General features: G+C 34.1%; 1 protein-coding gene across 6 annotated transcripts in view; it reads left to right on the forward strand.

The window, feature by feature from the left end:
- The window catches only part of AP3B1 (adaptor related protein complex 3 subunit beta 1), a 257305-nt gene that overhangs the window by 94266 nt on the left and 135284 nt on the right, over positions 1-27755 (forward strand). For all 6 annotated transcript variants that reach the window (XR_013445739.1, XR_013445738.1, XM_078067161.1 and 3 more), the window contains exons 8-13: positions 14882-15037; positions 19256-19353; positions 20422-20476; positions 20564-20635; positions 22859-22921; positions 25926-26058. Coding sequence is in view for 4 of the 6 variants with exons in the window: in XM_078067161.1 (XP_077923287.1) it covers positions 14882-15037; positions 19256-19353; positions 20422-20476; positions 20564-20635; positions 22859-22921; positions 25926-26058 (577 nt within the window). In the remaining 2 variants the exon portion in view is untranslated. The remainder of the gene's footprint in view (positions 1-14881; positions 15038-19255; positions 19354-20421; positions 20477-20563; positions 20636-22858; positions 22922-25925; positions 26059-27755) is intronic.

A 27755-nucleotide genomic window follows, 5' to 3' on the forward strand; every position in this document is an offset into this window, starting at 1 on the left:
ATGTAATCTTGGGAAGATGGAACAAAGCTAGAGGAATTACACTTCCTGACTTCAAACTATATATAAGCTGTAGCAATCAAAACAGTATGTTACTGGCACAAAAGCAGACTCATAGATCAATGGTATAGAATAGCCCAGAATTAAACCCACATCTGTATGGTTTATTTATGACAAAGGAGTCAAGAACATAAAATGGGAAAGAGACAGTCTCTTCAATAAATGGTGTTGGGAAGACTGGACAGCTACATGCAAAAAAAAAAAATGAAATGGGGCTACATCAAACTAAAAAGCTTTTTTTTTTTTTTTAAGATTGCATTTATTTGTCAGAGAGAGAGCACAAACACGGGGAAGTGGCAGGCAGAGGGAGAAGCAGGCTCCCCACTGAGTAAGGATCCTGATGTGGGACTTGATCCCAGGACCCAGGGATCATGATCTGTGCTGAAGGCAGATGCCCAGTCAACTGAGCCACTCAGGCATCCCTAAAAACCTTTTATACAGTGAAGGAAATCATCAACAAAAAGAAAAGGCAACCTAACTGAATGAAAAAAGATACTTGCAAATGATATATTTGCTAAGGGGTTGATACCCAAAATATATAAAGAACTCAGTACACCTCAACAACAATAAAACAAAATCCAATTAAAAAATTGATGGAGGACCTGAATAGTTTTCCAAAGAAGAGATACAGATGGCCAACAGGCACATGAAAAGATACTCAGTATCACTGATCATTAGGGTAATACAAATAAATATCACAATGAAATACCTCCTCACACCTGTCAGAATGGCCGTTACCTAAAAGAAAGGAATAACAAGTATTGGTGAGGAAGTGCAGAAGAGGGAACTCTCATGCGCTATTGGTGGCAATGTAAATTGGTGCAGCCACTGTGGAAAACAGTATAAAGATTCCTCAAAATATTTAAAGTAGAATCACCATATGATCCAGCATTTTCACTTCTGGGTATTTTTCAAAGAAAATGAAAACACTAATTCAAAGTTATATCTGCACCCATAAGTTCATTGTAGCATTATTTACAATGATGAGGTATGAAGTAACCTAAAAGGGCTCATCAGTGGATGAATGGATAAAGATGTGATACACACACACACAAAGTGAAATATTAGCCATAAAAAAAATGAAATCTTGCTATTTGCAATTATATAGATGTACCTAGGAGGTATTATGCTAAGTGAAATAAGTCAGAGATAAATACTGTATGATTTCATTTATATGTACAATCTAAGAAACAATGAACAAAGCAAACAGACTTACAGACACAGAGAACGAACTTGTGGTTGCCAGAGAGGTGGGTTTTGGGGATGGGCAGAATAGATGAAGGGGATTAGGAGTACAGACTTCAGTTATAAAATAAGTAAATCATGGGGAGGTAATATATAGCATAGAGAATATAGTCAGTGATATTATAATAACTTTGTATAGTGACAGATGGTAACTGGACCTATGAGGTAATTGCTTTGTAAAGTGTAAAAAAAAAAGCTTTCCATGTTATTTTAGATAACAACCCTTTATCAGATGTGTCTTTTCCAAATATTTCTCCCAAGTCTGTGGCTTGTCTTTGTCTTGACGTTGTCTTTTGCAAAGCAGATGTTTCTGATTTTAAAGCAATCCAGCTCCGTGAATTATTTCTTTCATGGATTGTGCCTTTAGTGTTTTATCTAAAAATCATCATCATACTCAGCTTCATCTCGAGTTTGTCATACGTTATCTTCCAGAATTTTATAGTTTTTGTGTTTTATAATTGTAAACCTGTTTTTGAGTGAGTTTTTGGAGTATAAGGACTGGGTCTAGATTGATTTTTTTTTTCCATGTAAATGTCCATTTGTTCTAGCACCATTTGTTGAAAGGACTACCTTTTCTCCATAGATTTGCCTTTGCCCCTTTGTCAAATAGCAGTTGGATATATATTCATGTGGGTCTGTTTTTTATGTTCTGTCACATTAATCTGTTTATTCTTTCACTAGTACCATAATGTCTTGAGTACTGTAGCTTTATAGTAGATTCTGAAATCAAACTCACTGTTTAAATTTTTAATTATGGAAAAATTTAAGCATCACAAAAGTACCTAACAGTCTATTGAATATCCCTGTATACATCACCTAGTCATCAACTCATGGCTGCTCTCATTTTAATTCTATCCCTTTTCAACTTCTACTTCCAGATTTTATGTAAAATTAGGGATACTCTAGATGTAATTTCACTTATATCCAGAATGTATTTCTAAAACAATATCTTCACTTCAAGGAAACTAAAAAGCTTTCCTAAATATAAGTTGGTTCCTATTTTCTGAAAGAGATTTAAAGGGTTTTTTTTTTTTTTGGGTCAGCTTGAAGGTATACTTTTTTAGAAAGATGGAGAAAGTCTGTCTGTTGTGATACATAGGTTTATTTTATGCACACACTTATATTTTAAATCTCAGGAAAATATATAATTTATAAGTACAATTTCTTAATACTTTATGAATTTTGTCACATGTATTTTATATATTTATGTCCTGAATAAGTAGGGCTTTTTTTTTTTTTTTTAGTCACCTAGTAGTTTTTCATAGGGTAGTATCTTTTTTTTTTTTTTTTAAGATTTTATTTATTTGATAGAGACACAGCGAGAGAGGGAACACAAGCAGGGGGAGTGGAAGAGGGAGAAGCAGGCTTCCCACCCAGCAGGGAGCCCGATGCGGGGCTCGATCCCAGGAAGCTGGGATCATGACCTGAGCCGAAGGCAGACGCTTAACGACTGAGCCACCCAGGCGCCCCCCATAGGGTAGTATCTTTAATTCTGCATGAGTGGTTTGAGATACACATCACCTAGGTGCTCTCAGAGAAATACATTTCAAGCCTCCAGTGCACATTCACATGATATTAGCATAAGTATTTTTTGGAATTCTTCTGTAAGATAGACCTGGTTTTTCTTTCTTATTTACTTTTTAGTTACGTGTTTATATAACTATGGACATAGAAATACTTATTTTATTCTTTGGGTTATAAACTAGTACTATTTTAATTTTTGCCCAAATTTTTCAGCTTTGGCCTTAGGGAGTTTGTTTAAATTATTTTTTACTTCCCTTTGCTTTAGAACCATCCATTTTCCCAAGGTGCAAAAGAGCAGGTTTTAAAGGTTCATTGGTTTTTTTATATCAGTCAGATTTCTTCGAAATGTTTCTATTTTTTATAATAGTCGTATCAGTAACTTACTGAAGTAAAGGTGACATTACTCGATGACCGTGTGGTTTGAAAAAATCACCAATGTAAACCACAATATAAAGTGATTTAATTAATATCCATTAGAAACCCTGTGTATGGTAATGCCTCATTTCTCCAGGTTCAATAGAAATAATATATATAACAAATGCTTTTTTTTCCCCTCTTGATGTAAACACTTCAAAAACACATTTTTCCTGCTCCTTGACAGAGAATGAGAGATACAACGTAATATTTTTTTTTTAAGTTTTACCTTTTATTATCTGTATATCAGGAAACCAGACTATTAAGATGCCTAAAATTATATGTATAATATACTCTGAATAAGGATTTTATATTTAGAATGAATTTTAAAGGCTTCATGATAGCTATCTCAGCTATATAGAAGAGGCCTTTACTTAGTTCCAAATTCACAGATGTATTAAAGAAGTTGAGACTGCCTCATATCAGTTTTCAGATAAGAAATATTAGAAGGTACAGAATAAGTTACAAAATTAGGCAGTTTTTCTAAAAATTAAAAATAGGAATACCATAGATCCAATAATTCCACTACTGGGCATTTACCCAAGGAAAATGAAAACACTAATTCAGAAAGATACATGCACCCCTCTGTTTATTGTAGCATAATTTACAATAGCCAAGACATGGAAGCAACCTAAGGGTTCATTGATAGACGAATGGGCAAGGATGTGTACACATGCTCACACACACACACACACACACACACACAGTAATATTATACAGTCTTAAAAAAGATGAGATCATGGATGCTTGGGTGGCTCAGTCAGTTAACCATCCAACTCTTGATTTCGGCTCAGGTTATGATCTCAGGACTGTGAGATTGAGCCCACGTCAGGCTCCACGCTGGATGTGGAGTCTGCTTAAGAATCTGTCTCTCTCTTTCTCTAACCCACGCCCCCCCCCAAAAAAAGATCATTCCATTTGTGACAACATGGTTGGATCTCGAGGGTATTATGCTAAGTGAAATAAATCAGATTGAGAAAGACAAATACTATATGATTTCATTCATATTTGGAATTTAAAAAAATAGATGAATAAACAAAAAGTAGAATCAGGCTTATAAATTCAGAGAACAAACTGATGGTTGCCAGAGGGGAGGAGAGAAGAGGGAGGAGGGAGGATGGGCAAAATGTGTGAAGAGGAGTATGAGATACAGGTTTCCAGTTATGGAATGAGTAAGTCATAGAAATAAAAGACACAGCATAGGGAGTATAGTCAGTGAGATTATAATGGCGATATATGGTGATAGATGATAGCTGTTATTGTGGTAAGGTTAGCATAATGTATAAACTTGCTGAATCACTATGTTGTACACCTGAAACTAATGTAATGTTGTGTTTCAACTATACTCAAAAAACAAAACAAACCAGTGCCACTCTTCTAACTAAATGTTTTATTTTGGAAAATACAGTTTTTTTATTAAATGTCAGTTATTAAAAAAAAAAATATTTCCAAATACTGCTTTTAAGTACACATGGAAGTGTATTATCTGGACTGTTATGTCTAAGCACAAATTTTCTCTTTGTGATTTGTCAAAATTATGACAAATGTAAATTAGTCAAAGTCAAATTTCAGAAGGTTACTCTATAGGTGGTTGCTGAAGTCATAACACTTACATCAAAATACTAAAAAGTGTCACTTTTATATAAAAACTAATAGTGTTGAATTTCTTTCCAAAAGCTTTATCTTATCCATTTAATTCCTTGAACATATTATCCATAGTTATTTTATAGTCCATGTTAAGTTTTTGCCTTTTTCCGCCATTATCTAGCTTCTCTTTATTTGTATTTTTTTCTTGATTTATATTCACATCATTTGTGTCTTCTCATAGCATATTTTAAAAAGTTTTTATTGAGGGTGCCTGGGTGGCTCAGCCGGTTAAGCGGCTGCCTTCGGCTCAGGTCATGATCCCAGGGTCCTGGGATCGAGCCCCGCATCGGGCTCCCTGCTTGGCGGGGAGCCTGCTTCTCCCTCTCCTTCTGCCTATCTCTCTGCCTACTTGTTCTCTCTCTCTCTCTGTCAGATAAATAAATAGAATCTTTAAAAAAAAAAAAAAAGTTTTTATTGAAGTAGAAATATGTAACGTACATGCGGCAGAAGCAAATGACTCTATCAGGGAATTTTCACAAAATGAATATACATATGTGATGAATACTCAGATTAAGAAACAGAAATTACAGATATATTTCAGAAGCCCCTCTTTTGCCACTTTCCACTTAATATCCTGTTTGCCTTTGAAATGGAAACTGAATCCTTACCCTTAATGACACTGCATTTTCTTTCTTTTTCCTTTCTTTTCCTTCTTTACTTTATAAAAAATTGTTGAACTAATTTGAAGCTTTAGATGTTGGATTTTGGTTTGCTTGTGGAATATTACTAGGTAAGGATATCAACAATTTGATTCACTTTATCACTTCACTTATGGATTGAGATGATGAAAAGCTGGGCTTTAATTTTAGCATCTTATTCCCTAAAAGGCTTGCTTTTATTTACTTACTTAATTAAATTAATTAATTTATTTTTAAGACTCTCAGGCTTTTAAACTAAAGACTGGGAGAGTTAGTAGGAATTTTGCTTTTTGGTGGATCTTAATGTCTAGTTTTTGATTCTGTATTTTTGTGAATCTACTGAAAGCTCTGCTCAGAATATAGGCCTCTCAGTTTCCTGTTAGGTAATAGCACGTGTTTTTAGGGGAAAGCAATTGCAAATCTCAGTCAGATTTCTAGGTTTACTACTTCTGGGTCTTGCCTACATAATTCATCACTGTTCTTTTAGCTTGTTAGTGCCTTCAGATACGTTTCATGTTTTCTCCCTAGCTTTTCTAGGGAGAAGGGCCTTTTACAAATTGTCTATTTAGCTATTACTGAAAGCAGAACTCTATAATCCTATATTACCTGTTTTGTTTTTTAAAGATTTTATTTATTTATTTTTGACAGAGAGCACAAGCAGGGGGAGTGGCAGGCAGAGGCAGAGGGAGAAGCAGGCTCCCTGCAGAGCAGGGGGAGCCCGATGTGCAACTTGATCCCAAGACCCCGGGATCATGACCTGAGCCGAAGGCAGTCACTTAACCAACTGAGCCAAAAAGTGATCTCTAAAGTCTTTATTTATAATGACATTTTTGTCATGGGAGTTTGGGACTTCTTTGAAGTATCTATATAACTAGCATTGATTAAAGTTGTTTCACTGTAATGAGTTCTCCAAACAGTAGTACCTCATGGTCAAAATGAAGCAATCGTACAAAAGCCTCATGATACATTTGTAAATCTCAAATATGAGACAATTTCTTTTTGGAGGGAAATTTTAGGGGTAAACTTGTCTTTATATTAGGCAACTAGGAATATTTGATTTAAGGTAAATTAATGGTTTCTATTATGTGGTTTCTAGAAAGACAATTTCTTAGTAAAAGCAGTGGTAATACCTCACACCAGTCAGAGTGGCTAAAATTGACAGGTCAGGAAACGATAGATGTTGGCGAGGATGCGGAGAAAGGGGAACCCTCCTACACTGTTGGTGGGAATGCGAGCTGGTGCGGCCACTCTGGAAAACAGTATGGAGGTTCCTCAAAAAGTTGAAAATAGAGCTACCGGAAGACCCAGCAATTGCACTACTGGGTGTTTACCCCAAAGATACAAATGTAGTGATCCGAAGGGGTATGTGCACCCCAGTGTTAATAGCAGCAATGTCCACAATAGCCAAACTATGGAAAGAGCCAAGATGTCCATCGACAGATGAATGGATAAAGAAGATGTGGTATATATACACAATGGAATATTATGCAGCCATCAAAACAAAAATCTTACCATTTGCAACAACGTGGATGGAACTAGAGGGTATTATGCTAAGTGAAATAAGTCAATCAGAGAAAGACAAGTATCATATGATCTCACTGATACGAGGAATTCTTAATCTCAGGAAACAAACTGAGGGTTGCTGGAGTGGTGGGGGGTGGGAGGGATGGGGTGGCTGGATGATAGACATTGGGGAGGGTATGTGCTATGGTGAGCGCTGTGAATTGTGTTAAGACTGATGAATCACAGACCTGTACCTCTGAAACAAATAATACATTATATGTTTAAAAAAAAAAAAAAAGAAGATAGGAAGGGAAAAATGAAGGGGGTGAAATCGGAGGAGGAGACGAACCATGAGAGACTGTGGACTCTGAGAAACAAACTGAGGGTCCTAGAGGGGAGAAGGGTTCGGGGGATGGGTTAGCCTGGTGATGGGTATTAAAGAGGGCACATATTTAATGGAGCATTGGGTGTTATATGCAAACAATGAATCATGGAACACTACATCAAAAACTAAAGATATAATGTATGGTGACTAACATGACATAATAAAATAAAATTTAAAAAAAAGCAGTGGTAATAACTACTATTTGAGTGTTTAATAGGCACGAGGCACTAAGTGCCTCCACTAAAGTCATCAGTCTTTGTAAACACTTTTATGATATAGATACTGCTTTTATTCCCTTTCACAGGTGAGTAAATTAAGACAAGGAGAGGTCAAGTAATTTGCCAGCCAGCACTGTTAATGGAAGTGGTATGATGTGGTATATACCCGTTTTGGTTGTATACACCTGGCTTCCATTCTGTTTGGGGTGTTGTCTGTTCTGATGGATTGAAACCCTGTGAAAATATAGCCAGCAGCAACACAGATTCAGATATAAATCATTGGAGCTTGGTTCCCATTCTGTGTGGAAGCTTTATCTCATTCATTAACCTCATAAACACACCAGCCCTTCATTTATTAATTAAGCAATGAACATGTCTTTTATTAAAATAACATAATTGAACTTTAATAAAGTGTGTTAATAATGAAGGAGAAATAGAATGAATAAGTACTTAGTAGCTTTTTATGTGTATTTGAGGATTTTGCTAGTTAGATTGTGTCAACATAGCAGTTTCATCATGTATCAGTTTCAGGTAGCGTTTGAACATTTGTTTGATTAAAGTTGACTAAAAATTGTAGGAGAGTGCTCATGTTTAGAGAACGTGATTATTTGGGTATCATTTTATTAGTTAACTAATGCGTCTAATAGAATCAGTTTGGCCTGGAGCTCCATAAAGGAATAGTCACTCAAGTCTGGCCTTGTAAGAGTATATCATCTCTTCCTGTAAACAGGCTGAGGCGATCTCTGAAAATGGTTCGCTATTTACGTGACCTAGAAAACCGTACAAAATCATGTAAAGCATGAGGTTCAAATCTTTGTGTTCACTTTAAGAACACACATGAAACTGCCCAGGCCATAAAGAGTTGACATTTGAAAAGCCCCCAAGTATCTGAAACACGTCACTTTGCAGAAGCAGTGTGTGCCATTCCATTGCTACAATGGCGGAGTTGGGAGGTGTGCACAGGCCAAACAGTGGGGCTGGACACAGGGCCAGTGACCCAAAAAGAGTGCTGAATTTTTACTGTACATGCTTAAAATTGCAGAAAGTAATGCTGAACTTAAGGGTTCAGATGTTGATTCTCTGGTGAACAAAGCCACCTGGATGTGGTGTAGAACGTACAGGGCTCTTGTTTGGATTAACCCATACATGAGCTCTCCCTGCCACACTGAGATGATCCTGACTGAAAAAGAGCAGACTGTTCCTAAACCAGAACAGGAGCTTGCACAGAAGAAAAAGATATCCTAGAAGAAACTGAAAAAACAAAAACTTATGGCCCAGGAGTAAATTCTGCATAAAATAAATGCAAATAAAAGTTAAAAAAAAGTGTATCTCAATTAAAGTCCTTTTTTTTTTTTCTCGTTCTTTAAAGGACTAAGAGACAAGTACAGTTGACCCTTGAACAACACAGATTTGAACTGTGCAGGTCACGTATACATAGTTTTTTTCAATAAATATAGTTTGATACTGTAAATGTATTTTCTCTTATGATTTTCTTAACATTTTCTTTTCTCTGGTTAACTTCGTTGTAAGGATTTAGTGTGTAATACATATAACATACAAAATGTATATTAATCGATTGTTTATGTTTTCAGTAAAGTTTCCATTAACAGTAAGTTAACTATTAGTTAAGTTTTTGGGGAGTCAAAAGTTATACTAAGGTTTTCAACTATGTAGGGGTTAGTACCCCTAAATCCCGTGTTGTTCAAGGATCAACTGCAGTTTATTTTGAATTATTCATTCAAAGGAAGATGATAATGTTATAATTTCTAGTTTACTTTTGAAGGTGGGTATTTAAAAAAAATCCTTTTGTTTCCAAAGAGTATAAATTTTGTGTTTTTTCTGTTTGGAGACTTTCTTAAGATTTTTTTTATTATGGATTTTTAAAACATTGAGATAATATTATGCTTACTTGTAAAAAACTTAGTCGTATATTTGTTGAAGAGTATTTTCAGTAATATTTAAGTCAAGAGTTAAGTAAAGATTGTATATTATCTATACACACTTAGCAAAGGAAAAATACTTCATTAACTGATATTAACCTGTAACATTTAAGATCATTTCTTTTATTATTGTAACAATAAACATATACAAATACTTTTAAATAACTTATTGATTTGGGGCACCTGGGTGGCTCAGTCCGTTAAGTGTCTGATTCTTGATCTTAACTCAGGTCTCAATCTCAGGGTCGTGAGTTCAAGCCCTGTGTTGGGCTCCAGTCTGGGCATGGAGCCTACTTAAAGAAAGTAAAAGAAATAATTTATTGATTTTTTTTCTCCTTAATTTTATTTAATCAAACTTTTAAATTTAAGATAACTGTAGATTCACATGCTGTTTTAAGAATACAGAGAAGTCTGGTGTCTTATTTCCCTCAATGGCAACATCTTGCAAAACTAGTAAGGTATTACAGCCAAAATATTGACATTCATACAGTCAAGATTCAGAATATTTGCATCACAAAGATACTTCATGTTGTCATTGCATCTCTAAACCTACTTCATTTCCTGTGCTTAAGCTTGCCCCTCTGAACCCCCAGCAACCACTAATTGGTTCTCTATCTCTATAATTTTGTCATTTCAAGAATGGTATATAAATGGAATTATACAGTATGTAACTTTTTAGGATTTTTCTCACTCATCGTACTTATCTGGACATTAATCAGATTTGTTGTGTGTATCATTATTTGTTTTTATTTCTGAGTGGTATTCCAATGGCATAAATGTTTAACCTTTTTTTTTTTTTTTTTTTAACCATTCGCTTAACCATTCATCTATTGAAGGACATCTGGGTTATTTCCATTTTGGCTAATAGGAAGAAAGCTGTTATGAATACTTGTGTACAGGTTTTTGTATGAGAATAAATTTCTATTTCCCAGGGATAAATGCCCAGGGGTGCAATTACCGGATTGTATGGTAATTGCAGGTTTAGTTTTACAAGAAAGTGCCAAACTGCAAGTGGCTGTAACCTTTTATCGTCACCACCAGTGTATGAGTGATCTATTTCCTCTGTGTTCTCACTGTGTTTTTATATATAAGATGAGAGCCATTTTGATATGTGTGTAGTGATATGTTGCTGTAGTTTTAATTTGTTTTCCTAATAGATAATGAAGTTTTATCTTTTCATGTGCTTTTTGCCATAAGTCCTTCGGTGAATTATTTATTGAAATCTGTATTCATTTGCTAGTGCTGCCATAACAAAATTAACAGATACTTATTTCTGACATTCTCACAGTTCTTCCAGCAGACTGGAAGTTCAAGATCACAGTGTTGGCAAGTTTGGTTTCTCCTGAGGTGTCTCTCTTTGGCTTGCAGATGGCTGTCTTCTCAGTGTGTCCTCACATGGGTTTTTCTCTCTGCCACCATTGGTGTCTCTCTCTCTTCTTATATGGACACCCGTCCTGTTTGATTAGGATGCCACCCAGATGGTCTCAATTAAACTTGTTTACCTCTTTAAAGGCCTTAGTTTGGCATATAGTCACTTTGAGGATGAGGGCTTCAACATGTGAATTTGGAGTGAATTTGGAGGGAAGTACAGTTCAGTCCTTAACAATAGCTTTTGCCCTTTTTAAAATTGAATTAATCGTCGTCGTTGTTGTTGTTGTTGTTTTTCCTGTTGAGTTTTGGGAGTTGTCTTCATATTCTGGATATTTGTCATATGTGTGATTGCAGATATTTCTGCCAGTCTAGAATTTTTTTTATTCTTCATAAGAGGGTTTTTCAGTTTTTCATGGAGCAAGAGTTTTTAACTTTGATGAGTTCCAGTTTATTAATGTTCCCTTTTATGGACTGTACTTTGGTGTCAAGTTTAAACACTCTTTACTTAGTTATGTAACTGTTTTAAAAACTTTTCTACCATGTTGAAGTAAAAATTATTAGAGATCACAAATTATACATTTGTTTTCCTAAGGGGAATTTATGAAGGTATAAAAAGGGGATTCACTTAGAAGTAGGGGCAGGTCAGTCATGAACAAAAGAAAATACTGGGGGGGCGCCTGAGTGGCTCAGTTGGTTAAGCGTCTGCCTTTGGCTCAGGTTGTGATCCCAGGGTCCTGGGATCGAGCCCCGCGTCGGGCTCCCTGCTCCGTGGGAGGCCTGCTCCTCCCTCTCCTGCTCCCCCTGTTTGTGCCTGCTCGCTTGCTCGCTCTCTTTCGCTGTCAAATAAATAAAGTCATTTAAAAAAAAAAAATTCCTTTTTCTCTGGCATTCTCCAGGACTATCTTTCTTGGATTTTTTCCTCTGGAATTCGCTGCTGTCTCACAGTTCCAGTTTTTAGTTCTGTCTCCTTGGCTCTTGCTCCGGTACCAGCAGAACCGCAGTCTGTCTGTACATCTGCCCAGAGGGCCTTGTCACATGTCATCTCAGATGCAGACAGGCACGGAATTGAATGCATTTCAGGCGTGAGGTTCCTCCTAACTTCACCTCTGATGTTTTTAGTCACCTATAGGCCATAGCCCACGTTGGGCTCCCTGCTCAGCGGGAAACCTGCTTCTCCCTGTCCCTCTCCTTCTCCCCCTGCTTGTGCTCTCTCTCTCACTCAAATAAATAAATTTAAAAAAAGAAAAGAAAATACTGGGAGATGGTTCTTCATGGGGTTTCTTCATTTTTATAGCTCTTCTGAGTAAAGGTATTGGTAAGTTTTGTTTTGGACTATCTTTTAAGGATGTTTGTATAGCAAGCAGCCTTGAAATCAAGAGAGATTCTTTCCCCCCTTAACAAGGTTATCTTAACCTGGTAACATCATTATCTGCTTGGTTATCCAAGCTGGGAATGGGGGCATCCTTACTAAGTGCTCCTAGTTCATCCTTCACATCCACTAACTGCATCCTATTGATTTCAACTTCTACGTAGTTCTTGAACCTATCTTATATTTTTATCTTCATCGCTAATCACTGTGATTCATTACCACATCTTTGTCTTTAGTTTTCAGAAGTTTGACTTAATATGTCTTGTTATGGATTTCTTTGTGTCTATCTTGTTTATGGTTTACTCACCTTATTCAATCTGTAGTTTTATTTCTTTTGCCAAATGTAATAATTTTTCAGCCATTATTTCTTGCAGTACTCTTTCAGCCCCACACTTTTTCTTCTCTATTTCCAAGATTCAGATGACAAGAGATGTTATTTTGTTATAATTCCACAAGTCCCCAAAGTTCTGGGGTTTTTTTGGTGGGGGTGGGATGTTTTTCTTTTTCTTCTTTTTTCTTTGTCCTCAGTCTGTTTTTTCACTGTTGTTCTGAATGGGGAATTTATATTTTATTATGGTTCAGATCACTGATGATTTCCTTGTCCCCTTAATACTGCTTTTGATCTCAGTTACTGTTTAATTTTGATTCTTTTATTTTTCAGTTGTAACATTTCTGTTTGGTGTTTTTTTAATATATTGTTTCTTTCTTAAGACTTAGTAACTCTTTGCTAAGACCTTCTATTTTTTTTCAAGGATGTTCCTAGTTGCTCATTGAAGCATTTTTATGATGTCTGCTGTAAAATCTTAATCAGATAATTCTAATATTCCTGTTGTTTTAGTGTTGGCATCTACTGGTTATCTTTTTTCATCCAGTTTTAGATCTTCCTTGTTCCTGGAATGATGAGTAATTTTTATTGAAACCTGGACATTTTGGCTATTATGAGATTCTAGATTTTATTCAGATCTTCTGTTTTAGCTGGGTTTGATACCACTCCATCAGGGAAAGGTGGAGGGTGCATGTTGCCTCATTACTGCCAGGTGATGGTAGAAGTCCAGTTTCCCCACTCAGCCTCCACTGACACCTCAGGGAGGTTGAAATCACTGTTACTGTGGGTGAATGTGGGATTTCTGGCTCCCCAATAATTCTGTCCTGATAGCTGTGAGGGTGGGAGGGATAGAAATGCCTTATTACTGTTCCACATGTTTCCTCCACTAATGTCATTGTTACCAGTGGGTGGTGGTGCTATGTCTTGGGTGTCCACTCAGTATTTTCTTACACTAGCTCAGTGGGAAAGGATAAGGTCACTTTGTTCTTGATGGGCAGACTTAGATGTGCACGTTCCCCACCTTGTCTTCATTGACACCATGGGGATGCTGTGTTATCTTCTGGTGGGAATTAAAGTCTTGGCTACGGTGGCCTTTTCTGACATCACTCCAGTGGGATGATTGAGACATCTCATTACAGCATGGGGAGGTTGGAAGTCTAGGCTCCCACATCAGCCTTTGCTGGTGAGGCTAGGAATAAGGCCTTAGTTTTTTCTCTATTGGTAGCTGCACCAGAATAGTTACTTTCTTACAGATTTTCTTTTTCTTGGTCCTTTTGGCTACAGAGAATAGGCTTTTGGAGGGTTTGTTTTATCTGTGCTTGGTGTTTTTGGCTTATCAGCTTCTCTAGAACGCAGTTTCTCGGTCTTTGATATATGTGGTAAAAATGAAAACCCAAGGAACTTCTGTTGTTTCATTCTTTGGGTCCTGAGGTCCATATCCAGTCTTTTTTCTCTCTGCCTTTCCTTAAGTTTATTTTATATATAATGTCTCCTGTTTCTAGTTGTACATAGAGGAATAGGGAAAAGTATATCTACTCCATCTTTTCAGAAGTGAAAAGTATGTTTCAGGTACTTAGTAATAAAAATTACCTCTAAACAGCCCTTGAATTGGATCTAGGTAGAAATTATGGTCTTTGTATGCTTTTTGTTTATTTATATTTAAGACTAAATGCCTGTAGGCAGATTTTATTGGCAGAGATAACAATGAATTCAAATTAAAAAGTACAAAGCAAAAATATAGAATCACCCCCTGTGGATATACAGTAAGTATCAACCTGAGTCTTTCTTGACAACACAGGGATGTACTTAATCACTAGTTTTTAACCTGTCAAGTTTTATTATGATTTCTTTTATGCATGCTGCAGTTGAAATAGTTCTCTTTGTTCTGATCCTTTGATCTAATTACAGAGTGACTGATAATACATGGAAATAGTTCTCAGGTTTTAGGTAATCTTCTTATCTTCTGTTATAGGCTTTGTTAGTCTCATGGTCAAGTTTTGCCTTTGGTCAGCTATGGATATATCTATGGGAATTTAATATTTTCAGAGGTTTACTATGTAATATAAAAGAAGTATTATATATAGCACTAAAGGACAGTTATGTTGTTATAAAATAAGGGAAAAAGCAAGGCCTTTCTTTTATACAGGTAGCATAATATTTTCAAATTCCTTTCAACAGTGGTATTCTACAGTAAAATACTATCATGATTATAGGTGTTAAAAAGTTTTTTTTGTATTTCTTACAGGATGATGGTTTAGAAGACAATGAAAAGAATTTCTATGAATCTGATGATGAACAGAAGGAAAAGACTGACCATAGGAAGAAGCCATATACTATGGACCCAGACCATAGACTTTTAATTCGGAATACAAAGCCTTTGCTTCAGAGCAGGAATGCAGCGGTATGTTAAAACCCTTATGAGAAATAATTTATGGATTTTTTAAACATGGTTAAAAGTATGTAAGTTCAATAAACAGTTTTTCAGTGTGCTAATGGAGCATTTGTTTGTTTATTTGATCATACACCAAAAAATCAGGTTTGATGAGATTACTTGGTTTGGTAGTTACATGCCTACTGGACTTCATTTACTTTTTTGTGCTTTTGTTAATTGGCTTTTCCTAAGATACGAGCTCAAGATGTTTCTCATTGGATTGGAAGACAGTGCGTATTTCTCTGTTACTTGGTTGTAGTTGAGAGTACTTAATCTGGTATCAGTCCATAATATTCAAATGAACCTAGTAAGAGTTTTTAAGAGACTGACATATAAAGAAAGTGTCTAGCATAACGCCACATACTTAATAAATTTTAACTGGTAGGAATAGCAGTTAAAAATCATTTTCATTTGAGTCCTGAGTTTGTTTTCTTTTGTTTTACATCTTTTTGTTTTAAATACACTTTATATTTTAGAAGAATACATGTGCACAATAAAAAATTAGGAAATAGGGACTAGCAAAACTTTAAAGAAATTAAAACATCATATTCCCATCACTCAGAAATCACTATTATGTCGTGATGCATTTTCTGCCAGAGCCTTTTTCTGCATGAATATACATATATTCGCATGTATGTTTGTCTACACATACATATTTTTTAAACCAAGGTAAAAATCATACTGTACGTAGTACTTTTTTGACCATTTTTTCCCTACTCTATAGTCCTATTTAAATTAAATTTCATCTCATTTAATACCAATTTATTTTAAATTATCTTTTATAAATAGGCAATCTAAACCAGTATCTATAGTACCTGGTTGTTACAGCTCTTAAACCTCTGAAGTCTTAACGAAATGTTCTTCTGGGTTTTCACTTTGCTTACTTCATAGTGCTATTTAATTTTTTCTTCTGTGCTCTGTGTTACCTGTTTACTGGAAGTTATATCTAAACATTTGATGGAGTCAACTAAAACATTTTCTTCATATTTTTAATTTAAAAAATGTTCTTAATAAATTGTTCTGTTCAGTTAATAAAAACTTTGAAAACGTGGAATTTTACTTGAATTATTTTAAGTTTTCCGATGCCTGCAAATTTAGAGCTTAGAGCTTGGTCTGTGTATCTTAATAATTAGCAGAAGTTTTTATCTTATACCTGATAATTTAGTTTCTATATCATTATTAAATAACCATACACAGTAATAAAAAAAATGCTATTTTACTAATGTTGTAAAACATGGTTATATTTCAGTGAGCCCAGCTTAGCCAGATTGTATTAAGTAGCTGTAACTTGTCACCTAAAACTCTCTTTATAATTGACTCACTATTTATTTATCTTTGTCTTGGGAATTGATTTATAGTCCAAATACTTACTGATCAAAAATGTTCTTGAATGGTGAAACAAATAGTAGTTTGTATTTTTTTCCCCAGTATGTTTTGATTCCCTACTTATTTGATTGTGTACCAAATAAAGGTAGTTTACTTTTTGTCCCAATATATTTTGGTATCCTGCTAATTTGATGCTGCTAAATACATATAAAGGTTGACTTTTGAAGGATTGTGAGTAGGTTTCCTTCTTTTAGCCTTACAGTTAAAGGAGAGACTTTGAGAATTTTTTTCAGGAAACTTGGTCAGTTCTGTGTAGATTGAATTGGAGATAAGGGACATTGGCAGCAGAGTGTCGGGAGGCTGTTCTAACTGTAGATAAGGTGACAGTGGTATGAGTAGGTAGGAATAGAAAAGTGCTTATAGGATATACTTTATCATCAGTGCACATGATTCAACTGTAGAGGGCCTATCTTATTTGTATATTTTAGTCATTTTGGACTTTGGAGATATGGGAATTTCCCTCTTGGCTTTTACAAATTAGACTATAAATTTCAAATTCTGGTTATGGAAGAAATTTTAAACTTTTAGATTTGTAAATACTAGGGGAAAAGAAGAGTATGTATCCCTGTGGGCTTAAGGGAGTGCCCTAAATGATATATTAGAAGAGATGACGTACTGAGTGGCATCTAGAATCTTAAAAACATTGACATGTATAGAAAGTACAGTTTACCTTTTTGCCAGTAGCATCGGACTATTTTTAATAGAAAGGGGCTTAATTAATTTCTGTAAAATACATTACAATTAAGTTTCACTTTCTTTTCCATTATATACTAATACTTACTAGTCAACTGTATGCTTTAAGATTTGTAAAAATGACTATCACCTACTTGTAGATTAAGTCAGTCATAGAGATTTTATTTTATAAGATTTTATTTTTAAAAATTTTTTTTAACATTTAAAAAAATATATTTGAGAGAGAGCAAGCTAGAGAGAGAGAGAGAGAGAGAGCATGAGACAGGAGGCGGGGCAGAGGGAGAAGCAGACTCCCTGTTGAGCAGGGAGCCTGACATGAGGCTCAGTCTCAGGACCCCGAGATCATGCGTGAGCCAAAGGCAGATGCTTAACCAACAGAGCCACCCAGGCGCCCTTATTTTATAAGATTTTAAATTCAGGAGAGTTTGGGCTATAATTACAGTGTATATGTGGATCACAAGTGAAAAAATAAAATATCCTTTTTTTTTTTTTAAAGATTTATTTATTTATTTATTTGAGAGAGAGAGAATGAGAGACAGAGAGCATGAGAGGGAGGAGGGTCAGAGGGAGAAGCAGACTCCCTGCCGAGCAGGGAGCCCGATGCGGGACTCGATCCCGGGACTCCAGGATCATGACCTGAGCCGAAGGCAGTCGCTTAACCAACTGAGCCACCCAGGCGCCCAAAAATAAAATATCCTTAAGTTCCTCAAATTCCCAAGTAATATCTGAAAGCTATAAATCAGCCTTGTTAAAAAAAAAAAAAAATACGGCAAAGTGCCAAACAACAGTAAATTTGGAACTCTGTGAACTGTATTTTTTAAAAAAATGTTTCTTATAAAGAGAATAAAAAAATTTTAAAAATGTTTCCTAGTTTTGGAAGGAACTCCTTTTATCTCAAGCACCCTCACCTGCTGTATGCTCTTTAAACATACATAAAACTCCTGCCATATGTATGTTAGAACTTTATAGAACAAGCAGAAGTAAAGTAGTATTAATACATTTTCTGAGCTAAAGTCAAGATGATGTAACTACTGTGGCTCTCTCTCTGCATTTGTCACAGGTTAAACTGGATCACTTTTCAGTTTGGACTTTTGATCTCTGGATCTAAGTGTAGAGGCATGTAGGGGAAACATAGTACTCTTATATTTTATGACAGAAGTTCTCATCACCCTTTTAATGGCTTTGAAGGAAAGACGGTTTTTAAGGTTCTGCATTTTGAAAAAAAAGATTATTTCAAATGCTGCTGCTTTAGATTAATTGTTTTAGTAGAGTTCATTTAATTATAATTTTAATGTACTCATTTTTAACATTTTCAGCTTGTTACTTTTCCAGAAGTATCTAGGCTTCATTTGGAAAGGCATACTTAGAACTTTTAAAATATTCCCAATCTCAGAGCAACAGCAGCAGTGTTAAGGAGAGTCTGGGGTTTGGAGTGTTATGTAAAGCTTTGCTATGTACTGACTGGCAGACTTTGGGTAGTTCATTTAACATATGTTTTCTGATAACATCTATCTTCTTTTCTGAGGATGTGTTAGTTTCCTGGTGCTGTCATAACAAATTACCGCAAACCAGGTGAATTAAAACAACAGAAATGTATTTTCTCACTTTTTAGTGAGAAAGTGGAAATCCAAAATCAAGGCATCAAAGGGTCGTCGGTTCCTTTTGGTGGCTTTAAGGGAGAAACTGCTTTTTGGTAGTTTATAGTGGCTGCCCGCAGTTCCGCACTCAGTGGCTTATAGATTCATCACTCCAGGGAATATACTCTGCCTCCATCTTTACATTGCCTTCTTCTCTGTGTCTGTGTGTGTTCTTTTCTCTCTTTTATAAGGACACTCACTGGATTTGGGGCCCACCCTAATCCAGTGTGATCTCAATCTCCATCATTACCTTAATAATATCTGCAAAGACTTTTATCCAGGTAAGGTCACATTCTGAGGGTAGACATGAATTCTTGGGAGGACACTGTTCATCCTGCTTCAAAGAGTAACAGCATATTCATCTTACTTCATAGGAATTTTGTAGGAGTGAACAATATGTGAGAATGTACTTTGAAACTGTAGAGTGCTCCCATGTTTATAGTTCTCACTGTTCTCATGCTTTATCTTTTAGGTGGTGATGGCAGTTGCTCAGCTGTATTGGCACATATCACCAAAGTCTGAAGTTGGCATTATTTCTAAATCACTAGTGCGTTTACTTCGTAGTAATAGGTAGGTCATGGTTTTATTTGTTTTTTCTTTTGTATTCCTTCAAAAGTAATGTTTGAACAAATATAATCTGTCTTTCAGACATTTATTACATGACTGTGTGTTCTATCTAAGATTTCATACTTAAGGGATCATCATACAAGCCTTTATACATTTTATCTCTAAGTTCGTGATAAATATAAAATTTCGTTTAAACTCAAGCCCAAAGAGATTGAAAATATCTTGGCAATGTTTAAGATCAGATTTTTGTCATTGTTTTGTTTTCCATGTTTTAAGAATTACAACATAGTTTCAGCTATTTGGCTTACCCTGAATATTTTGTTATAATTAGTTACTTTAAATTTAAAATTTCTTTCATTGAGTGCTTACTTCTGCTAATAGAGTTGGGGGGAAAAGATGCATGTTTATTTTTGCCTGTAACATGACCTTCGTACCACAGCTACTTAGCCCTAGACTGACTTTTGCCATTCCTTAGTGAGAGCCTTTGTGTTCCTAATCTTTCCTGTCTTTGTACACATGGTCATCCTTTTCCTTTTTCTCAGTTCATTAATTTTTCTTTTCTGTAACTCGTTCAAAGGTTATCAGAAGGCTCTGGAATGCATCTTTCACATGAAGTTTTATACCAGATTCACTTCTACCTTAGATATTTGGACATAAAATAACAGAACTTTTTTTTTAATCTATCTTTTCACTCTGGTGAGAACTGAGTGACACAATGAGCATCTGATCAAGAGTTTATGTTAATGCTATGGTCATGTTTATTCTGTTAGCCTTAAGAATATCTTCCTTGCATGTGTTCAGAGTAGCTGTAGTATTGGCTTTACATCTTAGGAATACAGTATTGTAAAATAGGCTTCAACTTTTCCTCATGATAAATCAAATCTTATTTATTAGTAGTTCATAGGAGAATATGTTTAAAAAGAAGACATAAATATCTCAGATTTACTAAAACCTTTTTAATATTTGAATTCAGTATGAAACTTACTGCTGATTTTTTTGTTTAATATACTGTGTACATAAAGATACTTAATTGGAAAATATATCCAATGAAAATTCTCCTTTAATTTTTAGGGAGGTGCAGTATATTGTCCTACAGAACATAGCAACTATGTCAATTCAAAGAAAGGTATGTACATAGTAAACACATAATCCAAGAGAGAAATGAATGCATTAGTACCAAAAGTGTATTTATATATTTCTTTTTATAATCTAGGGTATGTTTGAACCTTATCTGAAGAGTTTCTATGTTCGGTCAACTGATCCTACTATGATCAAGACACTGAAGGTACGCATGCTTTTATTTTTCAGGTACCCTTAGTACATCTTTACTTTGAAGATACTGCTGTAGCTTCTACCATCTGCAAAATGGAGACCTGCTTTTTCAAAAACAGATACATTTAGGGATTTTCTTTATACTTTCTAAACTTTATTATTATATCCAGTCACTGCTGCATCCTAATAATACAAAGTTGATACATGCTCCCTGCACGTTGAATAACCCATCGTATACTGGACAGACAGACAAATAGATAATTTCAGCACTATGTGTTTTTTAAGTGATATTATAGAGATTTGAATTGAGTACTGTGCAGAACCGAAAAATGGGGTTAATTCTCTAGGATTTAGGAAGGACTTGTGGAAAAGTTGATGTTTGAGTGGATCTTAAAAGAATAATATTTTTGTGAATTTTTTTGTTCTTGGTTGGTAGATTGAATGGGAGGTGGTTGTAGGGTTTTGGAGTAGGAGAAAGGAACAGTTTATGCCAACAGAGATTACGAAAGAGTGTTGTGTTCAGGGAATAATAACTACATTAGAGAACATAGGGATATAAAGTTATGATAATTAGAACAATGTGATATTTAGACAGAAGAATAAGTGGGATAGAATAGAAAGCGTGGAAACATCCATGTATATGAAGATGTACTATATAATAGAGGAGACCTTACAAACCAGTGTGGAAAGGATGGACTTTTCAGCTTATATTGGGATGATTGGCTATTCACATGGAAACTGGGTTTAATTATAAGGAAATCTAATACACATCCAAATTGTAGGATATTTTAGGAAATACTTGGTTTGCAGTCATCAAAAATGCAAGGTTGTGAAGGTCAAAAGAAAGATTGAGAAACTTTCAGGCCAAAGGAGACTAAAGATAAAACTGAATACAATGTTGGATATTGAATTGGATCCTTTTATTATATATTATTGAGATAATTAATGAAACTTAAATGGGAGTGATGATTGCATGGATGTATGTATAAGTGTTAATTTCTTGATTTTCTTGGTTCTCTTGTGTTCTGTAGGACAATGTCCTTGTTGTAGGGAATATACACAGAAGCATTTGGGGACAATGTGGTGTCAGATTGGCAACTCTCAAATGATTCACACCAAAATAGTTCTTTTTACCCTTTCTATATGTTTGAGATTGTTTTTTAAAAATTACATAAAAAATGAAAATGTTTTCATCAAAATAAAATGCAAACTGAAGTCGTAATCTGGGAAACAAATATTCCCAGTATATATATCTGAAAAATGACTAGTACTCAAAATATATAAAGAACTTCTATAATCTATCCCTTTTAATTGGAGTGTGTAGACCATTTATTTTTAATGTAATTACTGATATGACTGTGTGTGTGTATATATACCACACATACATCTTCTGTTTTGTTTTCTATTTGTCCCATCTGTTCTCTGTTCCTTTTTTCCTTTTTCATGCGTTCCTTCAGATTATTCGAATATTTTTTATGAGGAAGAACTGAAACTTTTTTAGTGAGCCTATTGGAGATAGACTTTTAATTGTGTATTCTTATAACTATGAATCCAGAAGAGAGAATTAAAATGTCCCAAGTATTTGGGATGGTAGGATGAATGAGAACAAATCAAGAGAATTAATTAATATCTGGAAAACAGAGGTATTACATGGAGGGCAAGTTGTTTTCTAACTTTATTAATAAAGGAAAAAAAGTGCCAAACTGCCTTAAATTGTTCAGGTTAATTAGATATAAGTTGCAAAGTTGGTACAAACAGGGAAAATGTAGGATTCTCTCTTTCCTAATTGTTTTTAACCATTATGTAATTACCTGTTCTCTATTTGGAGATGTTAGGAAGACAGAATTTACCAGAAGGGTATAATGCCTCACAACATTTGTAACAGTGTGACTTTTTAAAAACAAAAATTACCTTTCTAAAATGAAACAAGATGAAACCAGAGAGGGAGACAAACCATAAGAGACTCTTAATCTCTGGAAACAAACTGAGGGTTGCTGGAGTGGAGGTGGATTGAGAGGCATGGGGTGGCTGGGTGATGGACATTAGGGAGGGTATGTGCTATGGTGAGCACTGTGAATTGTGTAAGATGGATGAATCACAGACCTGTACCCCTGAAACAAATAATACATTATATGTTAATAAAGAAAAAATTACCTTTCTATTAAATGCCTAGTCTTTATTAAATTAATCCTTTTTCTTTGTGTTTTACAATGTTACTCTCTTTTTTCTACTGTAGCTTGAAATTTTGACAAACTTGGCAAATGAAGCCAACATATCAACTCTTCTCCGAGAATTTCAGGTTTGTATGCAGTGCTGATTATAAAATAACTTCTAAAACATTTGTTTAGTTTACAGTCAAATATACATCTTCCTCAATTTACAAATAGGTAATTGTGTTAAGTAAAACAGTGATTTGGGACAAGATTGAGAACTAAGAAATTTATAAATTTTCATGAATAAACATTAAGTACAAATTTAAAATTTAAGGGAAATGAAATAGTAGTCCCTTTCATGTTTTCATAGAATTTGAAAGACTGGGTTGTAACTGTTTTTTTTTTCTAATTATGTTACTGGTAAGGATTCCATGTCTGTGTGCTGTCATCATCACTAGTCCATTCCATACTCTGCATTCATGAAAGTGGCTTCACTTCTTACCTAGTTAATCTTGTTTAATTGACCTATTACTCTTTTAGATAGTTTCCTCTTAGCTTTATGTATTTTTGGTCTAAAATTGCTTCTGTCATGATGTTTTTATCATTGTTTTTGTTTTGTGTTGTTGTCCTTTTTAAAACCATTAATGCTTAAGGATGAGGTGCCTCCCAGCTACACACCCTTAAAAAATATTATTCAAAAATTATCTCGTGGATATATGCCCTTTAAGATGGAGGGGTCAGCTCTGGAGACTTCGTGGTAGAGGGTATGAATTTTGTACCTCATCAGCAGTTTTCTTAGTAAAAATATACCACATGCTATACACAAATCAGTTTTTGTTAACTCCCAACTTTTACAGATTTTATTTATTTTGTTGCTATAATCCTCCCTTATACCCATATTAAATTTCATTTTAGCTAAATAGATACTGTATTTTTTTTAACTGTGTGATCTTATACTTTTAACAGGAGTAGTAGAATATTATAGCATGTCCATAATTTATAATTTTATAACTGGATTGCTGTACTGTCATGCTGTGTATTTTTCTAGAAGAATTCCTTGTAAAATTAGGATGTTTTGGGGTGCTGGGTGGCTCAGTTGGTTAAGCATCCAACTCTTGATTTTGGCTAAGGTCATGATTTCAGGGTTGTGAGATGGAGACCCATTTTAGGCTCTGCACTGGGTGTGGAGCCTGCTTAAGATTCTTTCTCTCCTTCTCCCTCTGCCCCACCTCCGCAAAATAAATAAATACTTTTAAAAAATTAGGATGTTTTGGATACCCAGTCATCTTCTATTTATATATGCCAGAAAATAGGGCATCTCAAGTTTTTATCCAGTAATCCATAGCTATAGAACATTGCTTGGATTTGATTTTTACTTCATTTTTATAAGTTTGCTTTTATTTTTTTTTAAGTTTTTAATTTTTGTCTCAGTGTTTGTGTTTGTTCTTTTTCTTATTGTAGGTGATCTGTTTGGGTGTCCTTTTGGTATCAACTTCCTGCTTAGGTCAGATTTACTGGGGGATGTAGGCAGTGAATCTCAGGCAATTTTATGGCATTGTGTAGTTATACAGAGGTGACACATTGGACCTATTTCAAAATATTGGTGATCTAGCCATTTCAATTAGTATCAGAATTTTTTTTTATTATTATGTTATGTTAATCACCATACGTTACATCATTAGTTTTTGATGTAGTGTTCCATGATTCATTGTTTGCGAGTATCAGAATTTTTAATAAGGTCCATCATTTAGTTAGACTTTCTAATACAGTCTTTCTTTATCCACTTTTATCACTGTCAATATTTATACCTCACTTTTGTGGTTTATGAGTTAGCTTTATAGGTGTGTACAGCTTACTTATAATAACTTTTTGAGTAAAATAGAGAATTTTTCTAAAGACATATTTTTTCTAATTGAGGAAATTAGGTCATCAACTGAGAAGTGGTTTAAATACAATTGATCTTTCCTAAATGGAACTAAGAGAATTTGTGTAATTTATTTCTTCAGTATTTAATCCTGTTCTTGGTACTGTTCTCACAAAATTTGTATGGTTTTAGATATTCTTAGATTTTCTCTTCCATTTGTCATTTTGGCACCATTTAAATGTACATTCTTTTTGGTATGTTAAATAACCATAGTGTTAATTTTACATTAAGTATGTCTCATTTGAGGTTGGGAATCTTTTTAAAAATTTCAGTCGAGGGATGCTTGGCTGGCTCAGTCAGTAGAGCATGTGACGCTTGATTTCAGGGTCGTGAGTTCAAGCCCCACATTGGGAATAAAGCTTACTTAAAAATAAATAAATAAATAATAAATAAATAAAAATTCAGTTGAAAATGGGATTTTAAATTTTGTGCATACATTATAATATATAAATATAAATATGCATATTTAAAGTATACTTATTTCTGTAAACAAAAGCTCAGTTTTTAAATTAGGAAAGTTATAATCAAAGTGAAATTCTTTAGGGCTATATTAAACTTTATAAAGATCCTTTAACTTTCTGTTGTTAAATCAATGATTTCTTTTTAAGTTTATATAAATACATAGTTTACAGTATGTTTTTAAAACATTCTTTTAAAGAAAATCTATTTCAGAAGTATGGTAATTTGTTACAAACTGAATTTTTTTAAAGTCTTTATTGATATACTGCTCATTGTAGCTATATAGTTTTACTACCATTCAGATACCATTTTGAAAATGTTTGTCATTAGTGTATTTGTCCTTTTCCTCCTCTTCTCCCAACTTTAGATTTAGTGTCTCTGAAAAAGCAACCCTTTTTTTCATAGATTCACAGATGCTGCTGGTTAAATGAACTGAAACCTCCAAAGAGAGAGTTCTCATCATCTCTTTCAACCTTGCACTTAAACTAATTGCTGTCTTTGGGTGACTGCTCCCCACTATCTGTTTTGGAGTCACAAGCCTCTGTGGCCACAGGTGAATGAACCTGGCTTGAAAATGTGCCTCTTCTATAGGCACATTCTTTAAGTAAAAAAACAAAATTAAATTAAGCTAAGTCATCAGTTGGACCTATTGTGCATATAAATGAGACTATTATATATTATAAAATTTGTATTTTTGATAAAGCTTAATATATCTTTTTGTTCACTTGATGGTACCAAAGTATAAACTAATTGAAATATTTTTTTAGACCTATGTGAAAAGCCAGGATAAACAATTCGCAGCAGCCACTATTCAAACTATAGGCAGATGTGCAACCAACATCTCAGAAGTCACGGATACATGCCTCAATGGCCTGGTATGTCTGTTGTCCAACAGAGATGGTAAGTTGACAGTTTCATTTTATTTTCACGTAATTTATCATTTGAGTATTCTTGGCATGATCTTCAAATTGTAACATTTTTTAACATTGCATTTTAGTGTTTCCTGTATGTCAGTAGCATGGTCATGATGAGAGTAGCATTTTATCCTTGAAATACAAAGACACACACACACACTTTTGAGTTGTTTTAGTAAATTAGATAATAAACTTCCAAACAGTATTTCCTAAATAGAACTAAGAAAGTGTAATTTGTTTATTTCTTCACAGTTTAATCACCTTCATTATACCCTTTCCACAAAGGTTCTATTTTACTGCTTTCAGTGACATGTAAGTCATGTATAATATTGGTTCACCTGCAGAGGGTGCTAAAAGCAGGCAAATGACTATAACATGGAGAAGTAGCTAGATCAAAAAAGTATGTTTATTATGTACCTTCAGAGTTTTTTTTTCAGAAACTCATCTAATAATTTTATATTCAATATTAAACTCAATTTAAAAGTCATCAGTTTGCAACAGCTTTGTGTTTTTAAGCCAAACAACATCTAAACGTTTTGTAAAACTGGATAGGTGATAACCGGTGAAATGCATAATCTAGATTTCATACTGTTCTGTGGTAAAGTGTCAGTTATTTCTATGGTATGGCTTTAGAATAAGTAAAACCATTTGGAGAAAGATCAGTATTAGTCAACTTTCACCTTTATAATTATGTAGAAGATTTTTGTTATAATTATATATTTGATTAAAACATATTTTTTTAGGAAAAGCTCAATAATTATGTAAAATTATTGAAATGATTTATGGAATTCTAAGTATAATTATGTCATATTTAGACATAAGCATATAGGACATAGCAAACATAAGTTGAAACATAAGAAAATTGATTATATTTATATTCTATTTATATTATTATTTGTATTTTCGCTACACTAACTCTCTTATCCCTAATTATCGATTCCCAAATGTAGATCTCTTTAGAAAATTATACCATTGTGATAACTACTTCTAATGAAAAAACTAAAACAAAATTTAGCCCAGTTAAGAGTGATTTTTTTATTGTGAACATAAAATTATAAACTTTAATCCTGTAAACTCACGATAATATGATGGATAGAACATTTTTCTACATGCAGTATTAAAACTAAGTGGCAACAAAAATTATCAAGGAAATAGGTTTTTTTTAAAAAAGTATTTGACTGTAGAAGGTAACTAGAGGAGATTAGGATGCTAAATGTTATTCATTTTACCTATTTCTACTTTTCTTCCTTTTTGTCTCTATTTCTTTGTCACACTTTAAAATGTGAGTTGAAAAACATGTTTTATTTCCTGTATCTTAATAATGACTTTCTATTCAATTATATATGACACATTTCTTGGGAAAATATTTCCAGAACATTAAAGATTATGAACCAAGATTTACCAGGGTAATTATTCTTTTAAAATTTTATTACATACAAAAAGTACTACAATTAGAATACTCACTAGTTCTTTTAAATACAAAATATATTCAAGGTTTCTGAATTTTAGTTTTTGACCTTTTTTCGCATGTGAAATTTTCAAGTTGTAGATTTTAAAGGAATTATCTCTACTTTAGTTTTATAATGTATTAATTTCTTAAAAATATTTTTTTATTGACTTTGATTTAAAAGATGAATATTCTACCCCAGTAGCACTTTGAAGGGAAGAATAGATTGTTTTGTA

The sequence above is a fragment of the Halichoerus grypus genome, chromosome 2 (genome assembly GCF_964656455.1).
Source record: "Halichoerus grypus chromosome 2, mHalGry1.hap1.1, whole genome shotgun sequence".
Taxonomy (NCBI): domain Eukaryota; kingdom Metazoa; phylum Chordata; class Mammalia; order Carnivora; family Phocidae; genus Halichoerus; species Halichoerus grypus.